The 20,928-nt window shown below is 39.9% G+C and overlaps 1 protein-coding gene across 1 annotated transcript in view; it reads right to left on the bottom strand.

Annotated features, from left to right (window-relative positions):
- Nucleotides 1-12,962: 12,962 nt before the first annotated feature.
- MARCHF4 (membrane associated ring-CH-type finger 4) overlaps nucleotides 12,963-20,928 on the bottom strand; it is a 117,564-nt gene continuing 109,598 nt past the window's right edge. Inside the window, exon 4 of the mRNA XM_007420167.3 lies at nucleotides 12,963-13,523. Within this exon, the coding sequence (XP_007420229.2) occupies nucleotides 13,162-13,523 (362 nt within the window). The 3' untranslated portion in view covers nucleotides 12,963-13,161. The remainder of the gene's footprint in view (nucleotides 13,524-20,928) is intronic.

Here is a 20,928-nt window from a genome sequence, read left to right as displayed (position 1 = left end):
TACATTCAAAACTGAAGCAACACTGAAGAGTAGGGTGGGGGAGACAGTAAGAGATGTCTTGAATTTAGGAACCAGAAGTGGGTTGGTGGTAAATATTCCTATCAAAAGATAGCCAAACCACACACAAGCTCATTGTTTTGGTGTGTTGCATAAGAAACCACTAGCTTCATTGCTATTTATATATTGCACCCAAAGCAGAAATAAACCAACTTGGTTGTCAAACACTGCCAACTTTGGGCATGTTCACATAACCTCTGGACCTTGGCCCTCAAACCTTCTGCAGCAGTTTGGGGCTGCCATTCAAGAGTTTTCACCACTGTTCCCTGAGGCTAGAAAGGCTGAGGAAAGAGGTGGGTAAAATAGGAGCAGGAAAATTGGGGCGCCAGCCAGCATTTTACCCTCCATCCTTATTATTTTCTTACTGTGTTAGCTTTCCCAGCAAGGACAGAAGAACTTGGTGATGTCTGGGGGCAGGTCAATAAGGCATCATAGTGCTTTAGCCTCAGGAAGAAGTGGGAGAGCCTGGGACCCTGATGGGAGTTCTCACCAATGGGAAGCTGTTTAGCCCACAACTCCAGAGGAAATGCTACAAAGCCACCTTCAGCAGCTGAAGTTTATCAGCTCAGTTTATAAAGATTTCAGGCAGGTCTAGAGCTCCTTTCAAAATAGTGCAGAAGAGGAGATTGAAACACTGACCCAGCTGAGAATTCCTCCTCTTGTAAACCATCCAATCAACCAATACCTTCTGTACTGACCAGATTAAGGGCAGCTAGAACAAACAAGGTCATCTTCTGGCCCCAATCAGAGTTTTGTCCAAGGTATCTGAGAAGGAATAGAAGGCTAACCAAAATGTAGCTCAGGTTTTTTTTGAGAAGAGAGAAAATGTTTAACAATATTTGAAAATATTGTGAAGAAAGGAGAGGTTAAGAAGGGTAGAGGGCTGGCTGAAAAACAAGAGAAAAGAGATCCTGGATTTTTACCAGCCAGCACATAATCCAAAGATTGAGTTTGTGGAACTCAAAGAAAAAAAGGGGGAGAGGACTTTTGGGATGTATTTTGGAGGATATTGGGGAGGCTCATTAACAATATCATTCTCTTTTCTGTTACTTTTATTTGCTAATGCTACTTGTATATTTCTTAAAAAGTTGAAAGGGAGGATAAGGATCATGTTTATAAACTGAGTCTGGAGAATTCCTCAGGAACAGGTGCTTTATTTTGAAAGGAGGATCTGTTACCTTGAACAAAGCAAGGCCAAGGTCTTCATGGTCAAGGTGTCCTTCAAGTTTCAGAAGGTTACAAAATTCTGTCCTGAAATGTTCGTTTCCAGGACTGTGAATCCAGGCCTTGTTTGAATGTGACAACAGAGATGGCTATAGAAGATAACAGACCTACAGTCCCATTTCTAGGGCTGGCCATATTCTGAACAGATCACATTAGAGAGAGAGTTCCAGGTTTATCTTTCCTGTGTGTCTGTGTGTGTGTGTGTGAAAGAGAGAGAAAGAGAGAGAAAAGCAAGCAAGCAAGCTCGCTCCTATCCTAAATGATTATGTCTGCAGGGGATGAGAGGTCCAAAGATCCTGAAGGTCATTTCCACCTCTCAAGGAAGAGAGCACATCCTACTTGTAGGACTTTGCTGTGATCGCCTTGAAGAGAAAGGCTCCCCTAATTTTTTCTTCCTATGTAAGTTTTTCATTATTTTGCTACTTGGACTTCAGCACTGCCCAACTCCAGGCTGACTCTGGGTAGCTCACAATATAAAAACAACATAAATATAACAAATAAATAGAAAGACAGTAAGGGAAATAAACAAAATGACAAATCCAGACAATTACATCAAAACATATGTGACAAGCACGTCCAACAAAAGGTTCGATCCACTCCAGCCCAAAATCTGGGGAAACAGCCAGTCTTTAAGATCTTCCAGAATGCTGTCAGGGAGGAAGCTGTCCAAGGGGATGCGGTGGTGCAGCAGCTTAATGACGCTGAAAGTTCCGGCCAGAAATGGTCGATACTTCAGCGGTTTGAGCCCAGCCTTCGCGTTAGCAGGGTGAGCTCCTGTTTCCTCCCCAGTTCCTGTCAACCCAACAGTTCGAAAACTTACATGAGTAGATAAATGGGTACTCTCACTCAGGTGGGAGGAAAAATGCTGGCGGCGCCTTGCAAAAGGAGACAGGATCAGTTGCCGGTAGCGCGGAACCCGCACACGCCCGAAAAAGGTGCGAAGCAATGGAAACCCCGCCTCCTGTGCTCACCAGCTGGGCTCTGCTCTAGGAAGGAGGCACTGGCAAACCACTTCCGAAACACCTTGCCTTGAAAAACTGCAAGGACTCGTCCAAAGCAGTCACTGCAGAGTCGGTAACGGCTGAGTGCAGATTTAAAAAAAAAAAAAAGGGAGCTGTCCAGATCTTGGGGAGGGGGGACGTCATTCCAGAGGGCAAGTGACATGACAGAAAAGGCATGCTTCCTGGGTCCCAAAAGATGACACTGTCAGCTCTTACTGGCTGGCAGAAACCAAAGAATAGGCTTTAGATAACTCAGATAACGGCCCCACGCCATGTAGGGCTTTATAGGTGATAACCAGCACCTTGAACTGTATCCAGAAGCATACTGGCAACCAGTGCAGCCTTCAAAGCAGGGGCGTCATGCGGGCATGCTGAGGCAGGCTCACCACTGCTCACGCTGCTGCATTCAGAACCAGGTGAAGCTTCAGAATGGCCTTCAAGGACAGCCCCATGTAAAGCACATTGCAGTAGTCAAGCCATGAGGTGATAAGAGCATGAGTGACTATCTGAAGGGCTGCCTGATCCAGGAAGAGGTGCAATTGGTGCACCAGATGGAGCTGTACAAAGGCCCCCTTAGCCATGGCTGTCACTTGCTCTTTGAGCAGGAGCTGTGAGTCCAAGAGGATCCCTGGACTGCACACCATTCCTGGATGGGGAAGTGCAACCCCATGAACCCAACTACAGGTCACTCCCCCGGCTGTCTTAATGGTGCAGCAGGGGTCCTGGGACCAACAAACAGGTGTCCAAACTAACAGCACAGAGAATCCTGTCCACTTCCTTAACAGTCACCAATTCAAACTCATCCCAGATTACATCACCAGACCAAGCTTATTTGTAGAATAAGCCATCATGGCCTGATTCACACATAACACTAAATCATGTCATCATTTACAAAATATACTAGCTGAATTCACATGATAGTTAGATTGCTTTCTTCTAAAAAAAAAAAAAGGAAAGAGAGAGAGCCTTCCTGCTTAATATGAATATTTTTTAATCTTTTATGGAAGTGATTTCCTGGTCAAAAACAGCTAAAATAAGAAAGCCTGACTGCTTTACAGGAAGTCCTCTAAATTAACATACTCTTTTTATTTATTCTTTTAAAATGATAACTCAGGATAACAGCCAAAGCAAGGAGGAAATTTTGAAGGACAAGAAAGAAAAACTTGAAAAAGAACTTTTGTTTTGGGTAGGTTTGTCTCTTGTTTTGGTCCATAATATACACTTTGTTGTATTCCCCAGGCTGGAAGAAAGAATATATGATCTTTTTTGCTTAGGCAAATTTTGGAGTTGGAGGAGGCAGAAGGGAAAAGAAAGGAAACCCTTGTATCCTCTATAGCGCCCCTAGCAATAAAAAGGAGAAAAGCAGCATTGTATTGCCCTCACTGAAATGCTGAAAATAAACTTACAACCTTTCCTAGCTAGCAGCTTAGGAAGGAACCAATGATTTCAAGTTCCTCTTGAAGAGGAATAAATATGAACATTGCCCCTAGCACCTCTTCCACTACTTTAGTTAGGAGAAGCCATTAGTATATGTAAAGTTTATGAACCATCACAGATAGAGTAGAGATGGAGACATCTGACCTTTCAAAATTCTCTATCAAATTTGTTGGCAGATAAATTAGCTGGATAACTTCTCCACATTTCTCTAAGGGAAAGAAAAATCAGCCAACAATTTCTCAAGGGGTCCAATAAGGAGGATGTCCTTTGTGATGTCTTCTCTTGAGTTTATCTGAAGCGTGAGAAGGCAAAGGAGGCTGCAGACTGTTGGAAAGGTTATTGTATGCTTAAAGGAGAAGCTTTCTCACACATCCCCAAATAAATGCAAGGACACCTGATTCTACCCATGCGAATTTCTCTGAAATGTTTTTGAAAGCAAATTCTGTCATCAGACTGAATGAGAATGCTAGGAAAAATTGCAGGGGAATTTATCTGCCTGGTACTGCTTACAACATTTTGGAGAATGGAAATGAAATACCAAATTATGATCTTCTTAAAAGGTTAACACATTTTACAGAGCATTTAATTGGTCACATGTGAAAGCCCTCTGTTTCTTCACAGCCTCTGACATGAAGCTCCTGTTCATCATCTTAACAAGACAAAGGGTTTGATATTTATAGGAGAATGTTCCTGTGGGATGGCACAAAAGTCATGAGACTGCCTGTAAGGTGGGGGCACATGAATCCATTGCAAGGAAAACATGCATATGCAGACGTATCATTAGAACAAAATAAGAGACAGTGTGGTATCAAGAGATAGCATGGCTACTGAAGCCCAAGAAGAACCTTCAACCTCCTTCTGCTCACAATTAATTATATTAAATCCTTGCAATACTTTACTGAGAAATCCATTCTCTATCTTTTGGGAACTAGCGCTATGTTCATTGCCAAGAAGTTGTGTCTTCTCACACTAATTCTCACAATGCCCCTTGAGGTAGGTAGTATATCATTGTTCCCCTTTTCCCAGAAGGGAATGTGTTCAAGAGTGCAGACAATGCTGATGTCTGAACGAGGATCAGAAATTTAAAGTTAATGATGGAGTTTGCCCCTTCCTTCCACAGAAAGGTGACTGTCTGAATTTCAACTTTTAATCTGTACTGCTTAGTGAAAGACTGTAGGTCTGAGTGTGACACACAGGTACCTAACTTAATATTGTATCTGCTGATCCCATGCAATGGTGGACATGGTTTCCTTTACCTAAAATACCATGCTCATCCAAACATGGTGATGAACGATGATGAAATGTTTGCAGTACACTTATCTGGATGGGCAATGGATCATTATTGCGATGGGGTTCACACATCTTGCTAAGCCATGATTTGTTTACCCATGGTTTATTTAAATCACAAAAAGCTGGGTTCACATATTATAAAACATTGTTTGGGGTCACACAGGAAGCTAAGCCAAAATCAATCAAACCTGTTGTGATGTATGAACCAGATCTAGATTCATAGTAGTATCTGTCTCTCTCTGACTTGGTTCACAGATTTTACAAAACTATGGATTGTTAACTAAGCTTTATTGGATAAACCATAATGAGATGGCTTTGAACAATATACTTATTACCTTTCAGCACCCAAGAATAAAATACATTTTAAAAATAATTTTTTCTTTTAATGGCCAAATCCTATCAGTGATCTCGTAAGAGGTGTGTGGATATGTGCACGTGGGTTATACAGAGGCACATATACGTCTATACATACGTATGTATAGATTCATGTTCCAAATTTGAAAATAGCAAGACAATCTTCTTATTGATAGAACATGCTTGGGAATGTTCTGGAGTACTGGAATAAAGGTTTGTTAATAGGACCAGATTTTTGCCATTTGCAGAACAGCAACGTACAATTTGTCAAAAAGTGCTGCATGATATCTCCCATTAAAAGGTAAGGAACCATCTTACCCATATGGAACCTGCTTGCCCTGTGAGGACTTCTAGAGAGGGTTTGTTCAAGTTCCTGCCCTGGCATGAAGGAAGAGGAATGTTGGCTTCTGAGTGATATTCCCCCCAGTTTGGAAAACACTGCCCCAGAGATAAGCCTGGCCTCCCCTCATCTGTATTAAAGAAGACATGGAAAACCTTCCTTTTTAGATAGGCTTTTGGTGCTTAGCTGTGTCAAGGCTCCATCAAGTATGTGTTGTAGCCGTGTTGTAATGGCTGAATTAAGACAATTGGGATGTCGCCTGTTTTATATTGCAGAGTCTTAGGACTGGGCTGTACAGATTTTTTTTGGAAATAAATAAATAAATATACTATTTATATAATGGGTCTTGCAAGTGTTATATGATTAGCTATAAACCATGGCTTATAAGTCACAATGGCTTCAATCACACAACATGCTAAACCAATACCAAACACAGGACTTTATTGCTTTGATAAATAAAGCAGGTCTCTCTTTCTCTTTCTCCCTCTCTCTCTGCATGTCTCTGGTGCAATTTGCACATAGTAGTTCACTTAATTATACGTTACTGAATAAACCACAATTGGCTGAATGTGAACAATATCCTAGGACATAAATCAGCCTTCCTGAACTTGGACTGATGTGCAGACCTCAGCTCTCAGAATTCTCCAGCCAACATGGCAATTGCTGGGAATTCTGAGAGTTGAAGTGCAAACATCTGGACGATGCCCAGGATTAGGAAAGGTGTCCCACCCACACAGGTTGGCTCTGCATATTGCACCAAGCCAAAACAAACAAGCAACAAAGAACCCACCATACTTTGACTAAGCAAGATGTCTGATCCCAGGCTGCGGCCTCTCCTTTATGAACTGAACCAAAGCGTTATCCGATAGCTTAAGCCAGCAGAAAACTACACCAGTAATCCCCAGGGATCTCTAGCCTGTTATAGGGGTGGGCTGTCTTCACGTCCATCTACTGGTCAATTTCTGCAGGCCAGACCTTGTAGTCCTATTAAGAAGAGCCATCCCAGGCATCTTTGTCAATTATTTATTCCAACTTTGTTAAATAATTGTGTGGTTCAAAAAGTACACTTTCCACTCACCCATGTTCTTCAAGTGGCAGTAGTGCTACAAGCCAAGTATTGTAACTGCTGCCTCCAGAAACTGTTCCTGAATGTCAGTTAACTGCTCTGGGGTGTGCTATTTCAGAGATGTAAGGACACAGCAAGGGTGAGCCTTCACAGCACTGGTGATCTGAGTTACAGGCCACAAGTCCCATTCTCCCACATCCTGTGCAAGCTCACAGACACTGGCTGGACTCATGATCAAACTAAACCTGGTTTCCTTATTTCAATTATGGTTTGTTGAATAAACCACAATTGGCTGAGTTGGCATAATATGCAATGCTAAAAGCAAACAAACCACCTTACATTTTAGTACAGTGTGTAAACTCAGCCACAATCTAAATCAGGAAATTCTAAATGCAGGCTTCTCACATTCAGTTGTTCTCAAAGTGTGTAACTGCATATGTCTTTCCAGCAAGAAAGCAAAGCTGGTTTTCCAGATCTAAGACAAAAACAATGTTGGTAACACAGTCTGCATCGATTGTTCTTCTCAACAAAATGATAATCTAGACATGCGCATTGTGGTTTGTGTGTTTTGGGGGGGGAGAAGGGCAAATGACAAAACAATCATTGTAACCCTGTGATGTAGCCATCAGCACTTTTCTATGTGTCATGACATTGCACATACATATATAAGGGAGAAGAAGGGGAGCTGCAAAATTTCACCATTTTTATAAAACCATCACATTCTGCAAATGCCTCTGTGTTTGCTGGTAGTTGTTTTTTTAAAAGATTAGATCTGAAGAAAACCTGCAGAAACTAATGGCATCACAGAATAAACAAGAATATATTAATGACCTATTGACCTAACCCCTATCCAATAGGATGTTTTTCTACTTCTTCTATCCCTGAGCTCTTTTTTCTTAGCAAGGTTCCCATATTAGAAGTGTGCTGACTGAGAGCAGACAGGTCAGGAAATGTTGCAGGTCTCAACTTCTGGACAGGGACAGTAGGTTCTTTGTTCCTCTTCTGTATTGTTCTGTAACTATTAAACTAAGCCACGACCACCCCTGTACTTAATGAATAGGACTGATTTGCTGTAAGCACTGGATTGTCATTAGATGTCAGCAAGGAGATAGAAAATAACAACTGAGACTTTAGTTGGACCTCAAAGGAACTAGTAACTGAAAGTATGGGTATTCTGACCGCTACGTATGCTAAGAATGGAATTAATAGGAACTAGACTGTAAAGGAAATAAATCTCATTAATAAAGAAGACCTGTCCAGTTCCACCATCTGGATAGTACTACTAACAGACTTAGTCATCCATTATGGTTCTCCACTACCTCTGCGGTCTCCCCTCCTCTTCTTCCCCCTCCTCCTTTATTACCATTTTTTGGGGGGAGGGGGAAGGGTCAGAGCTTATTGGAAGCTATAGATCTGACTTTTGCAGTTTTGTGATCCAAAACATCTATGGTTCTTTTATAATTCTTTTTGCCTGCAATGCAGCCAAGACAATGTAACAAGGATTGAAAAAGATCCACAAAACCATGAAATAATTGGTACAAACATCATACTGTGGATCCAATGGCATAAAAAGCAACTCTTCTGAGAAAATGTTGATGGCATCTTAGACGTAATATAACTTTTGATAAAACTGAACAGGGTTTTGGTCTGTGTATTATATACAAAATATTTTTCTCTTTAGCCTGCCACCTAAGATAATATTTAAGATATTATTTCTGAAGCAGAAAATTACTTCCTGTATGGTCTACTGGGCTGAGTTTTTAAAGTTTCATTCAATATTCTAATATCCCATTTGAATTCAGTGAAAGATAGGTGGGATGTATAAGGATAAAAATTCAGAGTTTATTTTAAAATAGTGATGTTCTTACTATTTTCATGGGGAAAAACAATTCATTAGGCTTAATGACATTATAGATATTAGTGACCATCAGATTAATTAGAATCAGTATCCTACAGTATCCACTTCCCTAAGGAGCTAGCAGAAATCCTTAGTGTCCATTTTATCAACTGTTAAGAAAGGATAAATCCTTTTGATTCCACTTTAGATGGACCATTGCATTTAACAGCACGTTTTTGCACAAACACTACTACCAATTGAATTGCTTTCTCTGTGGTAAACAGTTGAAACTGTATGGAAAGTCTTCTTGAATTAGCAATAATAGCTTTCTGGGATTCCATTTTTTCCTCAACTGTCAGAAGGCATCCACAGAACAAATTAAAAAAAAATTTTTTTTTGCAAATTTAGTATTTTGTAATGTGCTTTAGTACTTTTTGACACGAATTCCAGTAAACTACAGCTAGAGGGTTTAATTAAGAAATACTACTTTGGGCAGCTGTTCCATACCCTCTAATAATAAATCCCAGCAGATCAGCTCAAGACACTTCATTATCGCAATTTGCCTTTTGGGGGTTTTGCTGTAGAGCATCTTCATAGATTGGTGATACAGTCTTCTAAGAAATGACAAGCAGCTTCAAGTCTGCCTAACTGCTACCCAATGATCATGTTTTGTTTTTGTTTTTTTCCTCTAGAGATACAGTATTCTTATAGATTTCAACAAATACCAGACATGCACTGGTATCCATATATAGCATTCTCAATGTTGTCTCTCAGTCTATGGTGGGACATGCTGACTTTGTTTGATCAGTATGTTTATTACAAAAAGACTAACATGGCTAGTAATCCATCCTCAGCAATGTTTTACCCAGCTCCACAGAAGAAGGCTGTTATAATGAAGCATTTGCTCCTTACTAGGAAGATCTTCCTTCTTACCTTGGCCCAGGCTGACATTTGGGATAAATCTACGTGCTGTTATCTGGATGACTAGAAGTCCAACAGCGATCATGAAAGGAGCACCATAGCAAGATTGATTTGCAGTCCTGTGGTGTTTTAACTGCTATTAATATGCTTATTTGCAGGGATGGCCAAACACTAACAAAAGAGCAACGAATACCCTATTTTACAAAGAGATTTATCTTAAACCAGAAGTGAGAAAAAAGATCCCTTCCCCATGTTATACAGATTTTGCACCTATTTCACTGTTTTCCATAGTTCCACTATTTTTTTCAATACAATACAGATCTTTTCTAATAATTTTGAGCCCTGTTAGATAAGGACAGCAAATGCTTTATCCCCCAATACTTGGAGTACAATTATATGCATCTTTATTGAGAAGCCCATTGAGTTCAATGAAACTTGCTTTTTCAGTGAGCAGGGCTTAAATCTTTTTGGAAGGGGGAATTATGCAGAACATTTCATCCACATTTGTGTATGTATATGTGTACTGATTATTTCTCCACAGTGAGAAAAAGTAGTTTACAAGTGATAGAACTCACTTTCTGATCACCTTTTCTCCTGTCCAGTTGTCATCTTATGCATTTGGATATAACTTCTTTTAACTTCAGTTAGTGGGCTGGAAGCTCTATAGTGGTTGAACCACAAAGGAAATCCAATGATCCATCTCATTACCATAAACAAGCAGATTATACAGGCTAATTCTAGGTCTATAGCTTGAAATGTGATGACCTTGTTTGTTTCAGGACAACACAATCTGAGAATTAACAAAAAGATGTAGTATTTCATTTTAGGCATACTTCACTGTGCACAATATAGGGTTGCATAGTTCACCTTTCAGCACGTCCATTGCCTTAAAGGATCACCCAGCTTTTTGATCTGATGCTGGGTGATTGTTCTCCAATACTGGTCTATCTGCACAGCAATGGCTGAATGATGCCACAAGACAGTACAAATCATTAGAGTGGAAACTCTATTTTCATCTATGCAATAGCCCTTTTCATATGTGAATATCCCCAAAATAAAACAGTGGAGATTTTGAGTTCAGGCCTGATATTATGGGGCTCTCCTGTTGCTTTCATTATGGTAGCTTAGATATGCAGTATATACTATCAGTGCCCATTCCTGCTGAATTATAATCACAGTTCGACCAGGCAGTCATTTGGCTAATATTAAAATGGCTTATCATCTCCACTGGAGGATCAGTGTGGCATAGTGGGTGAGGAATAGCAAGGATCAAGGAAAACTAGGATCAAGTCTCCACTTGATCATAAAGCTCACCAAGCCAGTTGGCTCTCAATCCAATCTCCTGTACTGACATATGCAATAATAAATAGATTAATCATTTTATGGACTGTGGTCAATCTCACCTTCAACAAATTAATCTATTACAATACCTGTAAATGTGCAGTAATTTTAAGTAGTAGTTTCTTTGGAGGGAAGGGTGAGAACTGGCAACCCTAGCAGTAGCTGAGTGGAGACGCCTTCAGAAGCTAAAGTGAAAGCACTGTAAAAACACTCCTCCCTTGCACCACTGAATTGCCACCACAGTCCTGGTTTAATTTCCTGATTTGAGCAGCAGGTTAAACTAGACGGCCTTTTGGATGACTTTCAATCATACGATTCTGTGACCAGCTTTGCAGTTGCTGTCTCGCTTGAATGATATTGCACTGGTCCCTGTAAAAGAGGCCAGTTTAGAGTGGAGAAATTTCAGTACTCCTTGCTCTATGTTTCACACAGACTATACTTATGGGCAAAAGAATGTGTCTAGGCCACCTCATATTGAAACCCATCCAGACCAACTCATTCTCTTCAGCAGGGTTAACGAGCCTTTTTTTCGGGCAGTAATACAATCTAAACTGACTCTAAGGCAACATTAAAGGGATTTCACAGGCCAAACTCTACAATTGTGTTATTTTTGGGGGGAGTTGGGAAATGTTGTAAATATTGAGTTTTCCAAGTGGTAAATCACAAGCTACTGTATGTCCAAGTGTTCACATGTTGACATTAACATATCTGCTAACCTAATAAATGAATCAACTTGGGTGCGTATGTATGTATGTATGTATGTATGTATGTGTGTGTATGTATACACACACACACACACACACATGCATGTGTATGTGTGCATCTACACAGACACACACATGTATATATATACACACACAGGCATACATAGATGGTACATATTTATCATAGTTCAAGGCAGCTTGCAGTGGCACTTGTGAAGTTATGTATAGAAAAGTGAGTATCTTGATCAATTTACTCAAGAGATAACTACAGGCATAAGTCATTGATACCAAATTAAGTAGGATGGCTTCCTTAGAACATTCTGGCAACTAGCTTAGTGAGAGTGATGAAGGCGCTTAGGAAACTCTGACTTAATTCACAGAACTCCAGTCCTAGGCTGTATGCCATGATTTTTAACTATGGCTGGTAGAACAAGACATAACGGCCTAATGTGCACATACGCTAGGCCATTGTGTGGGTTCATGCATCACCCTAAGCTTAAGACAAACAAGCCACATTATGGCCGAATGCAACGAGTAAACCCAGCCTAAATTAGCTGGTTAGTGCAATCCTGAGCAGATTTACTTCGAAACCCCATAGGCCAGAAAGGAGTGTGTAGAGTTGGTGTTTAGACCCAGAGGGTGGATTAATCAGGTCTCCAGCTCCACTTGTGTACAACATTCTTGATAAATGACTAAATGGAGAAGACTGCAAAACAACCCAAATGGCTGCAGACTGAAAGCCAGGTAGATACACATTTTTTTTAAAGCAAGACAATCATAGGGAATTGTACTAAATTACTCATACAGTGAAAAATGAGTTGGTTTTGCAGAAAATGGTTGAAAGGTCAAGTAGAAAATGTGATAAGGGAAAAGCCCATTTCCACAAATATGTAAATCAAATTTCCATGATGAATCATTCATCTGTAACTTGTGCTTTGTCAGTTGTTTAAATGTTTGTGGTTCAAGTGGAGAATTCCCTCCCCGTCTCCTCACACTCCCTCAAAGAGTGCTAGACGATTCTACTTGAAGAGAGGAGTAAAGCCAGAGGTGGTATGTGCTATGTGATAAAAGTCTGGGCAACATTATTTACGTCTATAAAACAATAGCAATCAACTAATTGCAATTTCAGTTTGAACATCCTGTGGCACACAAACTAACATATGCCACAGAATAATTTCTGTATTTGAATACTTGAGCTTCTAGTTAATACATTTTTAAAAATACCCAGACATACTTCCTTCCTTCTTTCTAGTATGCATGTATTTGTGTGTGCAATTGTTTAAATTTTTACCTAATCCATTGTATATATGACAAATTAAACCTTTCTGCTCCCCCATCCCCCATTTTGAGGGCTCTCTCCTAGTTCACTGTTTGTGGTATATATTGCACTTCTTTTGACAGCTGAACTTTAACTCCTTTTCATTGTGAGCGGCTGGTCTGCCTTGCCCCCCACTTGGCTGGGGAAAGGCCTCTTGTGCTCCTTGTGCCACTTCAGAAGATGGCAAGGGAGAGGGCGGAAAGCCCACATGCCTCTTGCTTTTGAGTTCCTCTCCCACTCTGTTGCATTAAGGCCTCCTAAATACTTTAGCTTAGACTGTTGTGACTCTCATGACAAGCTCTCTGTTTGTGCTAGAATGGCTTCTCTGTTCATGAGGCCTCAGATGGCTGAGTATATGCAAGATGGTATAAGCACAGTGATGATCAGACAAAGTACCCGTGGCATGACCAGCTCCCCGGGCAGCACTGTCTTCTGGAGTGGAGTTGCTGGCTGCACCATTGGTGGAGGATGAATGGTTGATCTGAGAGGAGGTTCGTTGATTGCTCCTAGACCCTGATTTTTGATCCTCCAAATCCTTCGTTTTGTCATAGTTCAGAACTTTCCACTGTTGATTGACTGCTTGCCACCTTTTAAAAATCCGGTAAACTGAGGGTCCTTCATGTATTATGAGACCTGCAGGATAAAAGAGTATATGGGTTGGGAAAGAAAGACAAGGAAAGAAGACTCAGAATCTACTGCATTTCTCACTGGCTGGTTTTCCAGCATGCATGGCCTGGGGCAGCCTTCCCCAACTTGAGCACTCTCCAGATGTACAGACTTCAACTCCACAAATTCTTAGCAATGGCTATGCTGGATGGAGAACCCTGGGAGTAGAAGCCCAAACATTGGGAAGGTGTTCAAATTGGGGGAAGCTGTGCTTAGGAGCCTCTCTGAGCAAAAATCTACCAATGTCATTATCTGGGGAAGGTCTGTTGCAAGAGTGCTTCCCAATGGAAGATTCCTAATGCTCCCAATCAAAAGGGATTCAGCAGGAAAAGGTGGATGGATTTTGGGGGAAAAGGAACAAGAAGGAATGGATGTGGGGAAACACAGTTACATATGGAAGACAATATAATCTTCCTTCTATATAATTCTATGAATGAGGTAGAATGGCTTTCACTGCTTCCTTGCCTGGAAGCAATCAAAGTCTTAATTCTTTGCATTAAAATGGTGAAAGCACATTGCAGAATCTTGAAAGCATATTCATTGCTTAAATTGCTGTACTAGATCAGATAAAGTTCCTTCTAGATCATATTTTTTTTCTTCAAGCTGTACCCAACAAAATATCTCCTGGCATTCCTAAGCAAGGCAATTGTTCTCCAGTATCCAATATTCAGAAGAACAATGTTTCTACATAAAGGAAGCCCTTTATGTTTAATTCAGCCATCATTTTGGTAATTCCAAAAAGCCAGCCAGCCAGCTATAATGGTAATTCCAAAAGAATGTGGGCCAGGAGGAGGGCATACTTGGTTCAATTTTTAAGGATATTGCTTTTACCCTTCACCACGTTATGGATTTACTGGTCACGTTGGCTTTCTTTAGAGAAACATATGGGTCACAAGCCTAAAGGCTTAAATGGATTCCCACCCCATAGTCTATAAGTGAGTATATAACATACAAAATGAGCCCTTTCAGAAAAAAGTGTTCCAGGTCATATACAAATAGTCCTCGACTTCAAAATTACAATGGCACTGAAAAAAGTGCTTATGAACAGTCCTTGCGCTTACAACTGTTGCAGTTTCCCCATGGTCATATGATCAAAATTCAGGTGTTTGGCAACTGGCATGTATTTATGACAGTTGCAGTGTCCTGGGGTCACATGATTGCTATTTGCAACCTTCCCAGTGGGCTTCTGACAAGCAAAGTCAATGGGGGAAGACCAATTTGCTTAATGACCATGACAAAAGATCATAAAACCGGGCGTGCCTTACTTAATGGCCACATCGCTTAGTGATGGAAGTTCCTGTCCCAATTGTGGTTGTAAGTCAAGGACTACCTGTAGCCATTTTCCTACCCAGCTATTTTTAAAAACCAGTTGGTCATGAAACACTAGTCTGCTGCATAGGCATGCATCAGGGGAATGACAAAAAGTGGCCATAATGTCATAACCCAAGCCCCATGACATAGATACTTGTTGGATGCAAGTATAAAAAGCTGGTATTTGTTAGGTCATGACACACATTTCATCGTGTTTTGGTTATCTTGGTTATAGGGGACGTTGCTTTGGTAAAATGCCAATAAAGGCTTAGCTAGCCTGAACTAGAACTGGGAGAGGGGATTAAGAAAGGAGAGAGAAAAATCATAGTTGGACAGCGTCAACATACTCAACTGATTCTCTGCATAAATGAGAGACTAAATATAATACCTCCCTGCACATATCTAAGATACTAAGCTAATAGGAAAGAGCTAACAGGAGAGGTCAGGAAATAGCCTGAATATAAAAATTACCTTACTTTGCAGAGGTGGTAATGATATTTTATATTATTAATTATATATCTTCAACATAAACTGAGGAGGGATTATGCTACTTCCAACTAAATAAACTTGGTTTTGCACGCGGTTAGTTTAGAGAGTTTAACTATTTGTCATCAGAGTAGTTCCCCTCCTCCCCCCCAAAAAAAGATTCTCAGAGTTTAGTTTCTCAGGTCAGAGTTTGATTGCACGCTGTTTTTTTTTTAACAAATTCTTATGTTGTTACATCTACACTCTTGACTTCCATCTCTTTCCTTCTGGAATAAAGGGTGATTACATAACTAACAGACTGGATTATGCTTTCTGCATATGTAGAAACAGCAGGAGTAAACTTCTTTCCGAACACAAGCTCTGTCAATGACCTAAAATACTACATAATCAGATATGTTTAAAACATAATTTTGGGTACCTACCCAAACTGCTGCTCTCATGATGTGCTGGACTACCTGGAGGTGTGGAAAGTTGCAGTCTAACCTCTCTGGTATTGAATATTTATACACAAGAAAGCAGGAGACTACAGGGTCTACAAATGAAGTTTAGTGATAACAGAGAGACTAGCTGGACTTATTTGGGGCAGGCAGTACAAAGATGAACAGCAGCAATAGTCACCTGAGAAGCAACAACCTTAATTCTTCCCAGTGTGCAACTACCAACAGTTTGCACCCTGGATTCATAGCAACATCATCTTAACTCCTTTCACAATGCACAACTTCAGGATGCTGTGGCTGTGCATGTTATTTGCTACTTCTGTACTTTCAGCTTCATCTTGAGTTCCAGTAATGGGTCTAAATACCACATAGCTGACTATACGCATCATTATGTGCAAGCAACTTAAAACACCCTCGGTGATGCGTAGTGGCAGGGCTTGTAGAAAACTTGCATCCTGAGAACAAGGCAGAGAATTTGTTAGCTGCTTTGGATACCTAAGGGTTATAAAGCAGTGCCTGGTAGCAGCTTTGAATGATCGTTCCATTTGTATAAGCTTCATATCTACAGGGAAGGTGATTCTGCAAGAGACAGATGCACTATCTCAGTGAGAACTAGGACTAGGTCTTTAGTAGAAATGTTTCCGTGAAGAGAAACAACACAGCAGTTGCTAAATACATCAGATATTGTGGATTCCGGGATAAGAAATATGAGCTATATTTCACAAAGACATGTGATATCATCTATAATTTCCTATTTTGCTGAATAGATCCAACATGTCTGCATTTTAGTAAATCAGTTGTTCCCAAAATCCAAAATCCTGATTTCAGGAGCCAAATACTGATACTGAGGCAAGATTCTACCTACAAAATTAATGAAAGCATTCTTACAGATTAGTTAAAAGTTTGATAAGAAATTGTGAACTCAGTTATTTAAATTCAAATATATATATATATATATATATATATATATATATATATATATATATATTCTCAAGAGTCTGCTTCAGCAGATTATGGGTTAGATATTGAAAGTTTAATTTATTTTTGGTCCTAAAGTGAAACATAAAGAATGGTTTTTGTTTGTTTCTTTGTTGGTTTCACCTTCTAAACTAAGCATATGTGAATTCCATGCAATTAATAACACAGTGCTGATGAATGGGTTAGTATATGAACTAAGCGCCTGTTTTCCCAGATAAATCAAGTTTCAAAATATTTACTAAAAGTGCAAAATATAACTTTCTTCTCCTTTGCCGGGATCCAAATTACTTATTGATTTCCTAGCACTGAGCTCAGGAAGCTGTAAAATTAAAAAGGAACAAGCAATGAACTGGGTAGAAAGATGGAAATAATAATGCCAATCAATATATTTGCATTGTAAAAGATGAAGATTTAGTAGGGACGTCTATCAGTTTAACAGTCATTACCGAGAAGCTCAAGGATTTCATCAAAATAAGCAGCTTTAGCAAAACAGGGCTCAGATTTCACCAAGCAACTGTGGGTTTTAATACTGAAACTATGTCCAGTTCTTTCTTCACCTTTTGCTTCAGTTATGGATATCTACCTATATCATCTATCTCTATCTCTGTCTCTCTGTCTCCATCTTTATCTACCTAACTATATAACTTCAAGTTAACCCTGACACAACCATAGGGAGTGGCAACAGTAGGGAAGTGATTCACCACTGTCTTCTTGCTGAATATTATTTAATTTCCTACATTAAATTATAGCTCCAAGGTATCAAGGTGGTCTCCCATCAAAACTCTGAACAAGTCTGACCCTGTGAAAGTCATCCCAGCTGCCCAGCTAGAACAAGCAGGCACCTAAATCAGGCAGCAGCAATACAGGAAGAGGTCGGAAGTGGGTGAATACTTCAGTGAAAACTGTGAAGACATTTCATACTGCACAGGAGAAGGCAATGATGAACTACTCCTGTATTTTACCAAGAAAAGCACATGGTTAGCAATATAAAATGATTGATGATATAGTGTCAGATGATGAGTTGCTCAGGTTGGATGGCAGTCAACGTGCTACTGAGGAAGAGCTGAAGATCTTTTGGAGTACTAACAGTGTTTATGAGGCAGATAGATTAAAGTCTTCTGGATGTCTAGTTATGGATATTGCCATGCACGAAAAGAAAATCCAGAGCTGCAAGAAAGAATTACAGTGGGAATATGGAACATAAGCAGCACAAACATGAGAAAGCTCAACACAGTGAAAGATGAGAAGAATTGACTATACATTAACACCTTAGGCATCAGTGAATTGAAAGGGACGGGAACTGCACACTTTCCATCAGAAGAGCAGTGCTTACTACCCAGAACATGAAAAATAAAGAAGAAATGGCATTGCTTTCATAGTCAGAAAGGATACGGCAAATACAGACTTGGGTACAATGCTGTCAACTAAACTTGGTGGCAGTTGATAGCCTTTAATATGAGTTATTCAAGTTTGTTCCAGTCACTAATGCAGGAGAAATGTTGGTTGACGAGTTTTATGAAAAGTTCAGTCTGAACTTGACAGAACACACAAGCAAGATGTGCTGCTTGTGATTGGAAACTGGAATGCCAAAGTAGGATCTTTTGGGGGGTGCCTTCAAGTCAGTTTTGACTCCTGGCAACTGCCTGGACTAGTCCCTGCAGTTTTCTTGGCAAAGTTTTTCAAAAGTGGTTTGCCCTTGCCTGCTTCCTTGGGCTGAGAGAGAATGACAGGTCCAAAGTCACCCCGCTGGCTTCGTGCCTAAGGCGGGACTAGAACTCATGGTCTCCTGGTTTCTAGCCTGATGTATTAACCACTGCACCAAGCTGGCTCTCTTAAAGTAGGAAATAGTTAGGAGGAAAATGTAGTTGGACTGTACAGTCTAGAAAACAGAAATGAAGCAGGGGAATGACTTATCAGTTTCTGCCAGTCCAATGATTTCTTCATTGTTAACACATTCTTCCAACAACCCAAACAAAGCCTATATACATGGACATCGATGAAGTACCCAGAGGTCAAACTGATTACTTTATTGGTAAAAGAAGGCTATAACAGCAAACATGCGGACAGGGGCCCACTGTGGTACAGATCATGAACTGCTTATGTGAAAGTTCCAAGTTAAGTTAAACAAGAAGAAAGTCTGTCAGTTTCCAAGATATGATATTGAACATATACCCACAATTTTCAAGGAGAACATCAGGAAATGCTTTGAAGTCCTGAACCTCATTGACAGAGAACCAGAGGAACTGTGGAATGAAATCAAAGAGGTTGTCAACAATGAATGTGAAAAGACTCTTAAAGTTCAAGAAACAAAAGAAAGCAAATTGGATTTCAGAACTAATGATGGAAATTGCCAAGAAGAAAAGAAAAGACAAAACCAAGAAAGACAAAGATCTCAGGAAGGAACTTAACAAAGAATTTCAGAGAATGGTCAGAAGAGATGGGAAGCAGTATTATAACAATATCTATAAAGACATTGCGGATGGAAACAGACATGGAAAAACAAGAAAAGTCTTCGAAAAGATCTCCAAATTTCACATGCAAGCAAAATAATGCTTAGAATTATCCAACACAGATTAGAGCCCTGAATGGAAAGGGAGAGGCCAAGATGTTCAAACTGGCTTTAGAAAAGGCCATGGACAAGAGACATTATTGCTGATGCATGCTGGATAATTGAGAGAGCCAAAGGATAAAAAAAAAAGTATGTGTGTCACTGATTATAGAAAGGACTTGGTGCCAACCATATTAAGTTATAGAATGTGCGTTGGAAAATGAGAATCCCAGAACATGTGAAACCTATTTATAGGTCAGGAAGTGACAGTCCGGATAGAACATGGTAAAACCAGCTGGCTCCAGATTAGCAAAGGACAAGGCTGTATACTTTCCCTTTATTTATTCAACCTATATGCTGAATATATATTCAGGGAAACTGGATTGGAAGAAAATAAGTTGGATTGGTTTTAAAATTTGAGGAAGAAATATCAATAACCTGCGCTATTCTGATCACACTACCCTGATAGCCAAAAGTGCAAAGGATCTGCAAGCCCTAGTACTAAAGTAAAAGCACAGTGAAAAAATGTGACTAAAATTAAATATAAAGAAGATCAAGCTAATGATAACAGGTAGAACAACCAGGCTTAGAATCGACAATGAAGATATTGAAATGGTGGATAGCTTTTTCCTTTTAGGATCAACCATCAACAGTAAAGGAACAAGCAGTCAAGAAATATGCCACTTGGTAAAGTAGCCATGAAGGCCATGGAAAAGATATTCAAATGCCGTGATGTGGCTATACCTACAAAGATCAGAATCATGCAAGCCATTGTATTCCTTGTGACACTCTTTGGAAGCAAAAGTTGGACTTTAAAGAAGCAGGATAGGACTCCTGAGAATACCATGGACAGCCTAGAAAACAAACTGATGGATCATTGAACAAATCAACCCAGAGTACTTACTAGAGTCACAAACAACCAGGCTCAAATTATCCTACTTTGGACACATTATGTGAAGACCTACCTCTCTGGAAAAGGCTCTAATGCTGGAAAGGTGGACAGAAAGAGAAGAGGATGACCAGCAGCAAGGTGGATGGACTCAGTTACAGTGATGATAAGTGTACTGTCGGGAGACCTGAAAGACCAGGTTAGGGATAAATCATCGTGGAGAAAATCTATCTATGTGGTCACTGAGAGTAAAAAACAAGTTGATGGTTATCAATCAATAATCAATCAATATGCTGAATATATAATGAAAGACACTGGATTGGAACAAGATGAGCATGGTTTTAAAATTTGAGGAAGAATAATCAATAACTTGTGCTATGCTAGTATTCTGTTAGCTGAAAATGCAAATGATCTCCAAGCTCTAATAATGAAAATCAGGGAGCACAGCAAAAAAAGTGGAACTATTATTAAATATAAAGACTAAAGACAACAGGTATAGGAACAAGCCTTAGAATTGACAATGAAGATATTGAAGTGGTGGGTAGCTTCTACCTTTTAGATCAACTGTCAACAGTAAAGGAATCAGCAGTCAGACTAGCACTTAGTAGAGTAATCTGGGAAAAGATATTCAAATGCTATGATGTGTCTATACTTACAAAGATCAGAATTGTGCAGACACTGGTTTTCATTGTGACTTTTTGTGGAAATGAAAGCTGAACTCTG

The sequence above is a fragment of the Python bivittatus genome, unplaced genomic scaffold (genome assembly GCF_059951505.1).
Source record: "Python bivittatus isolate LINGU-HERP-01145 unplaced genomic scaffold, Pbiv_v1 ctg000480_np1212, whole genome shotgun sequence".
In the NCBI taxonomy this organism is placed as follows: Eukaryota; Metazoa; Chordata; class Lepidosauria; order Squamata; family Pythonidae; genus Python; species Python bivittatus.
Note: the sequence above shows the minus strand (reverse complement) of the source record. Positions and strands in the feature narration are given on the sequence as shown.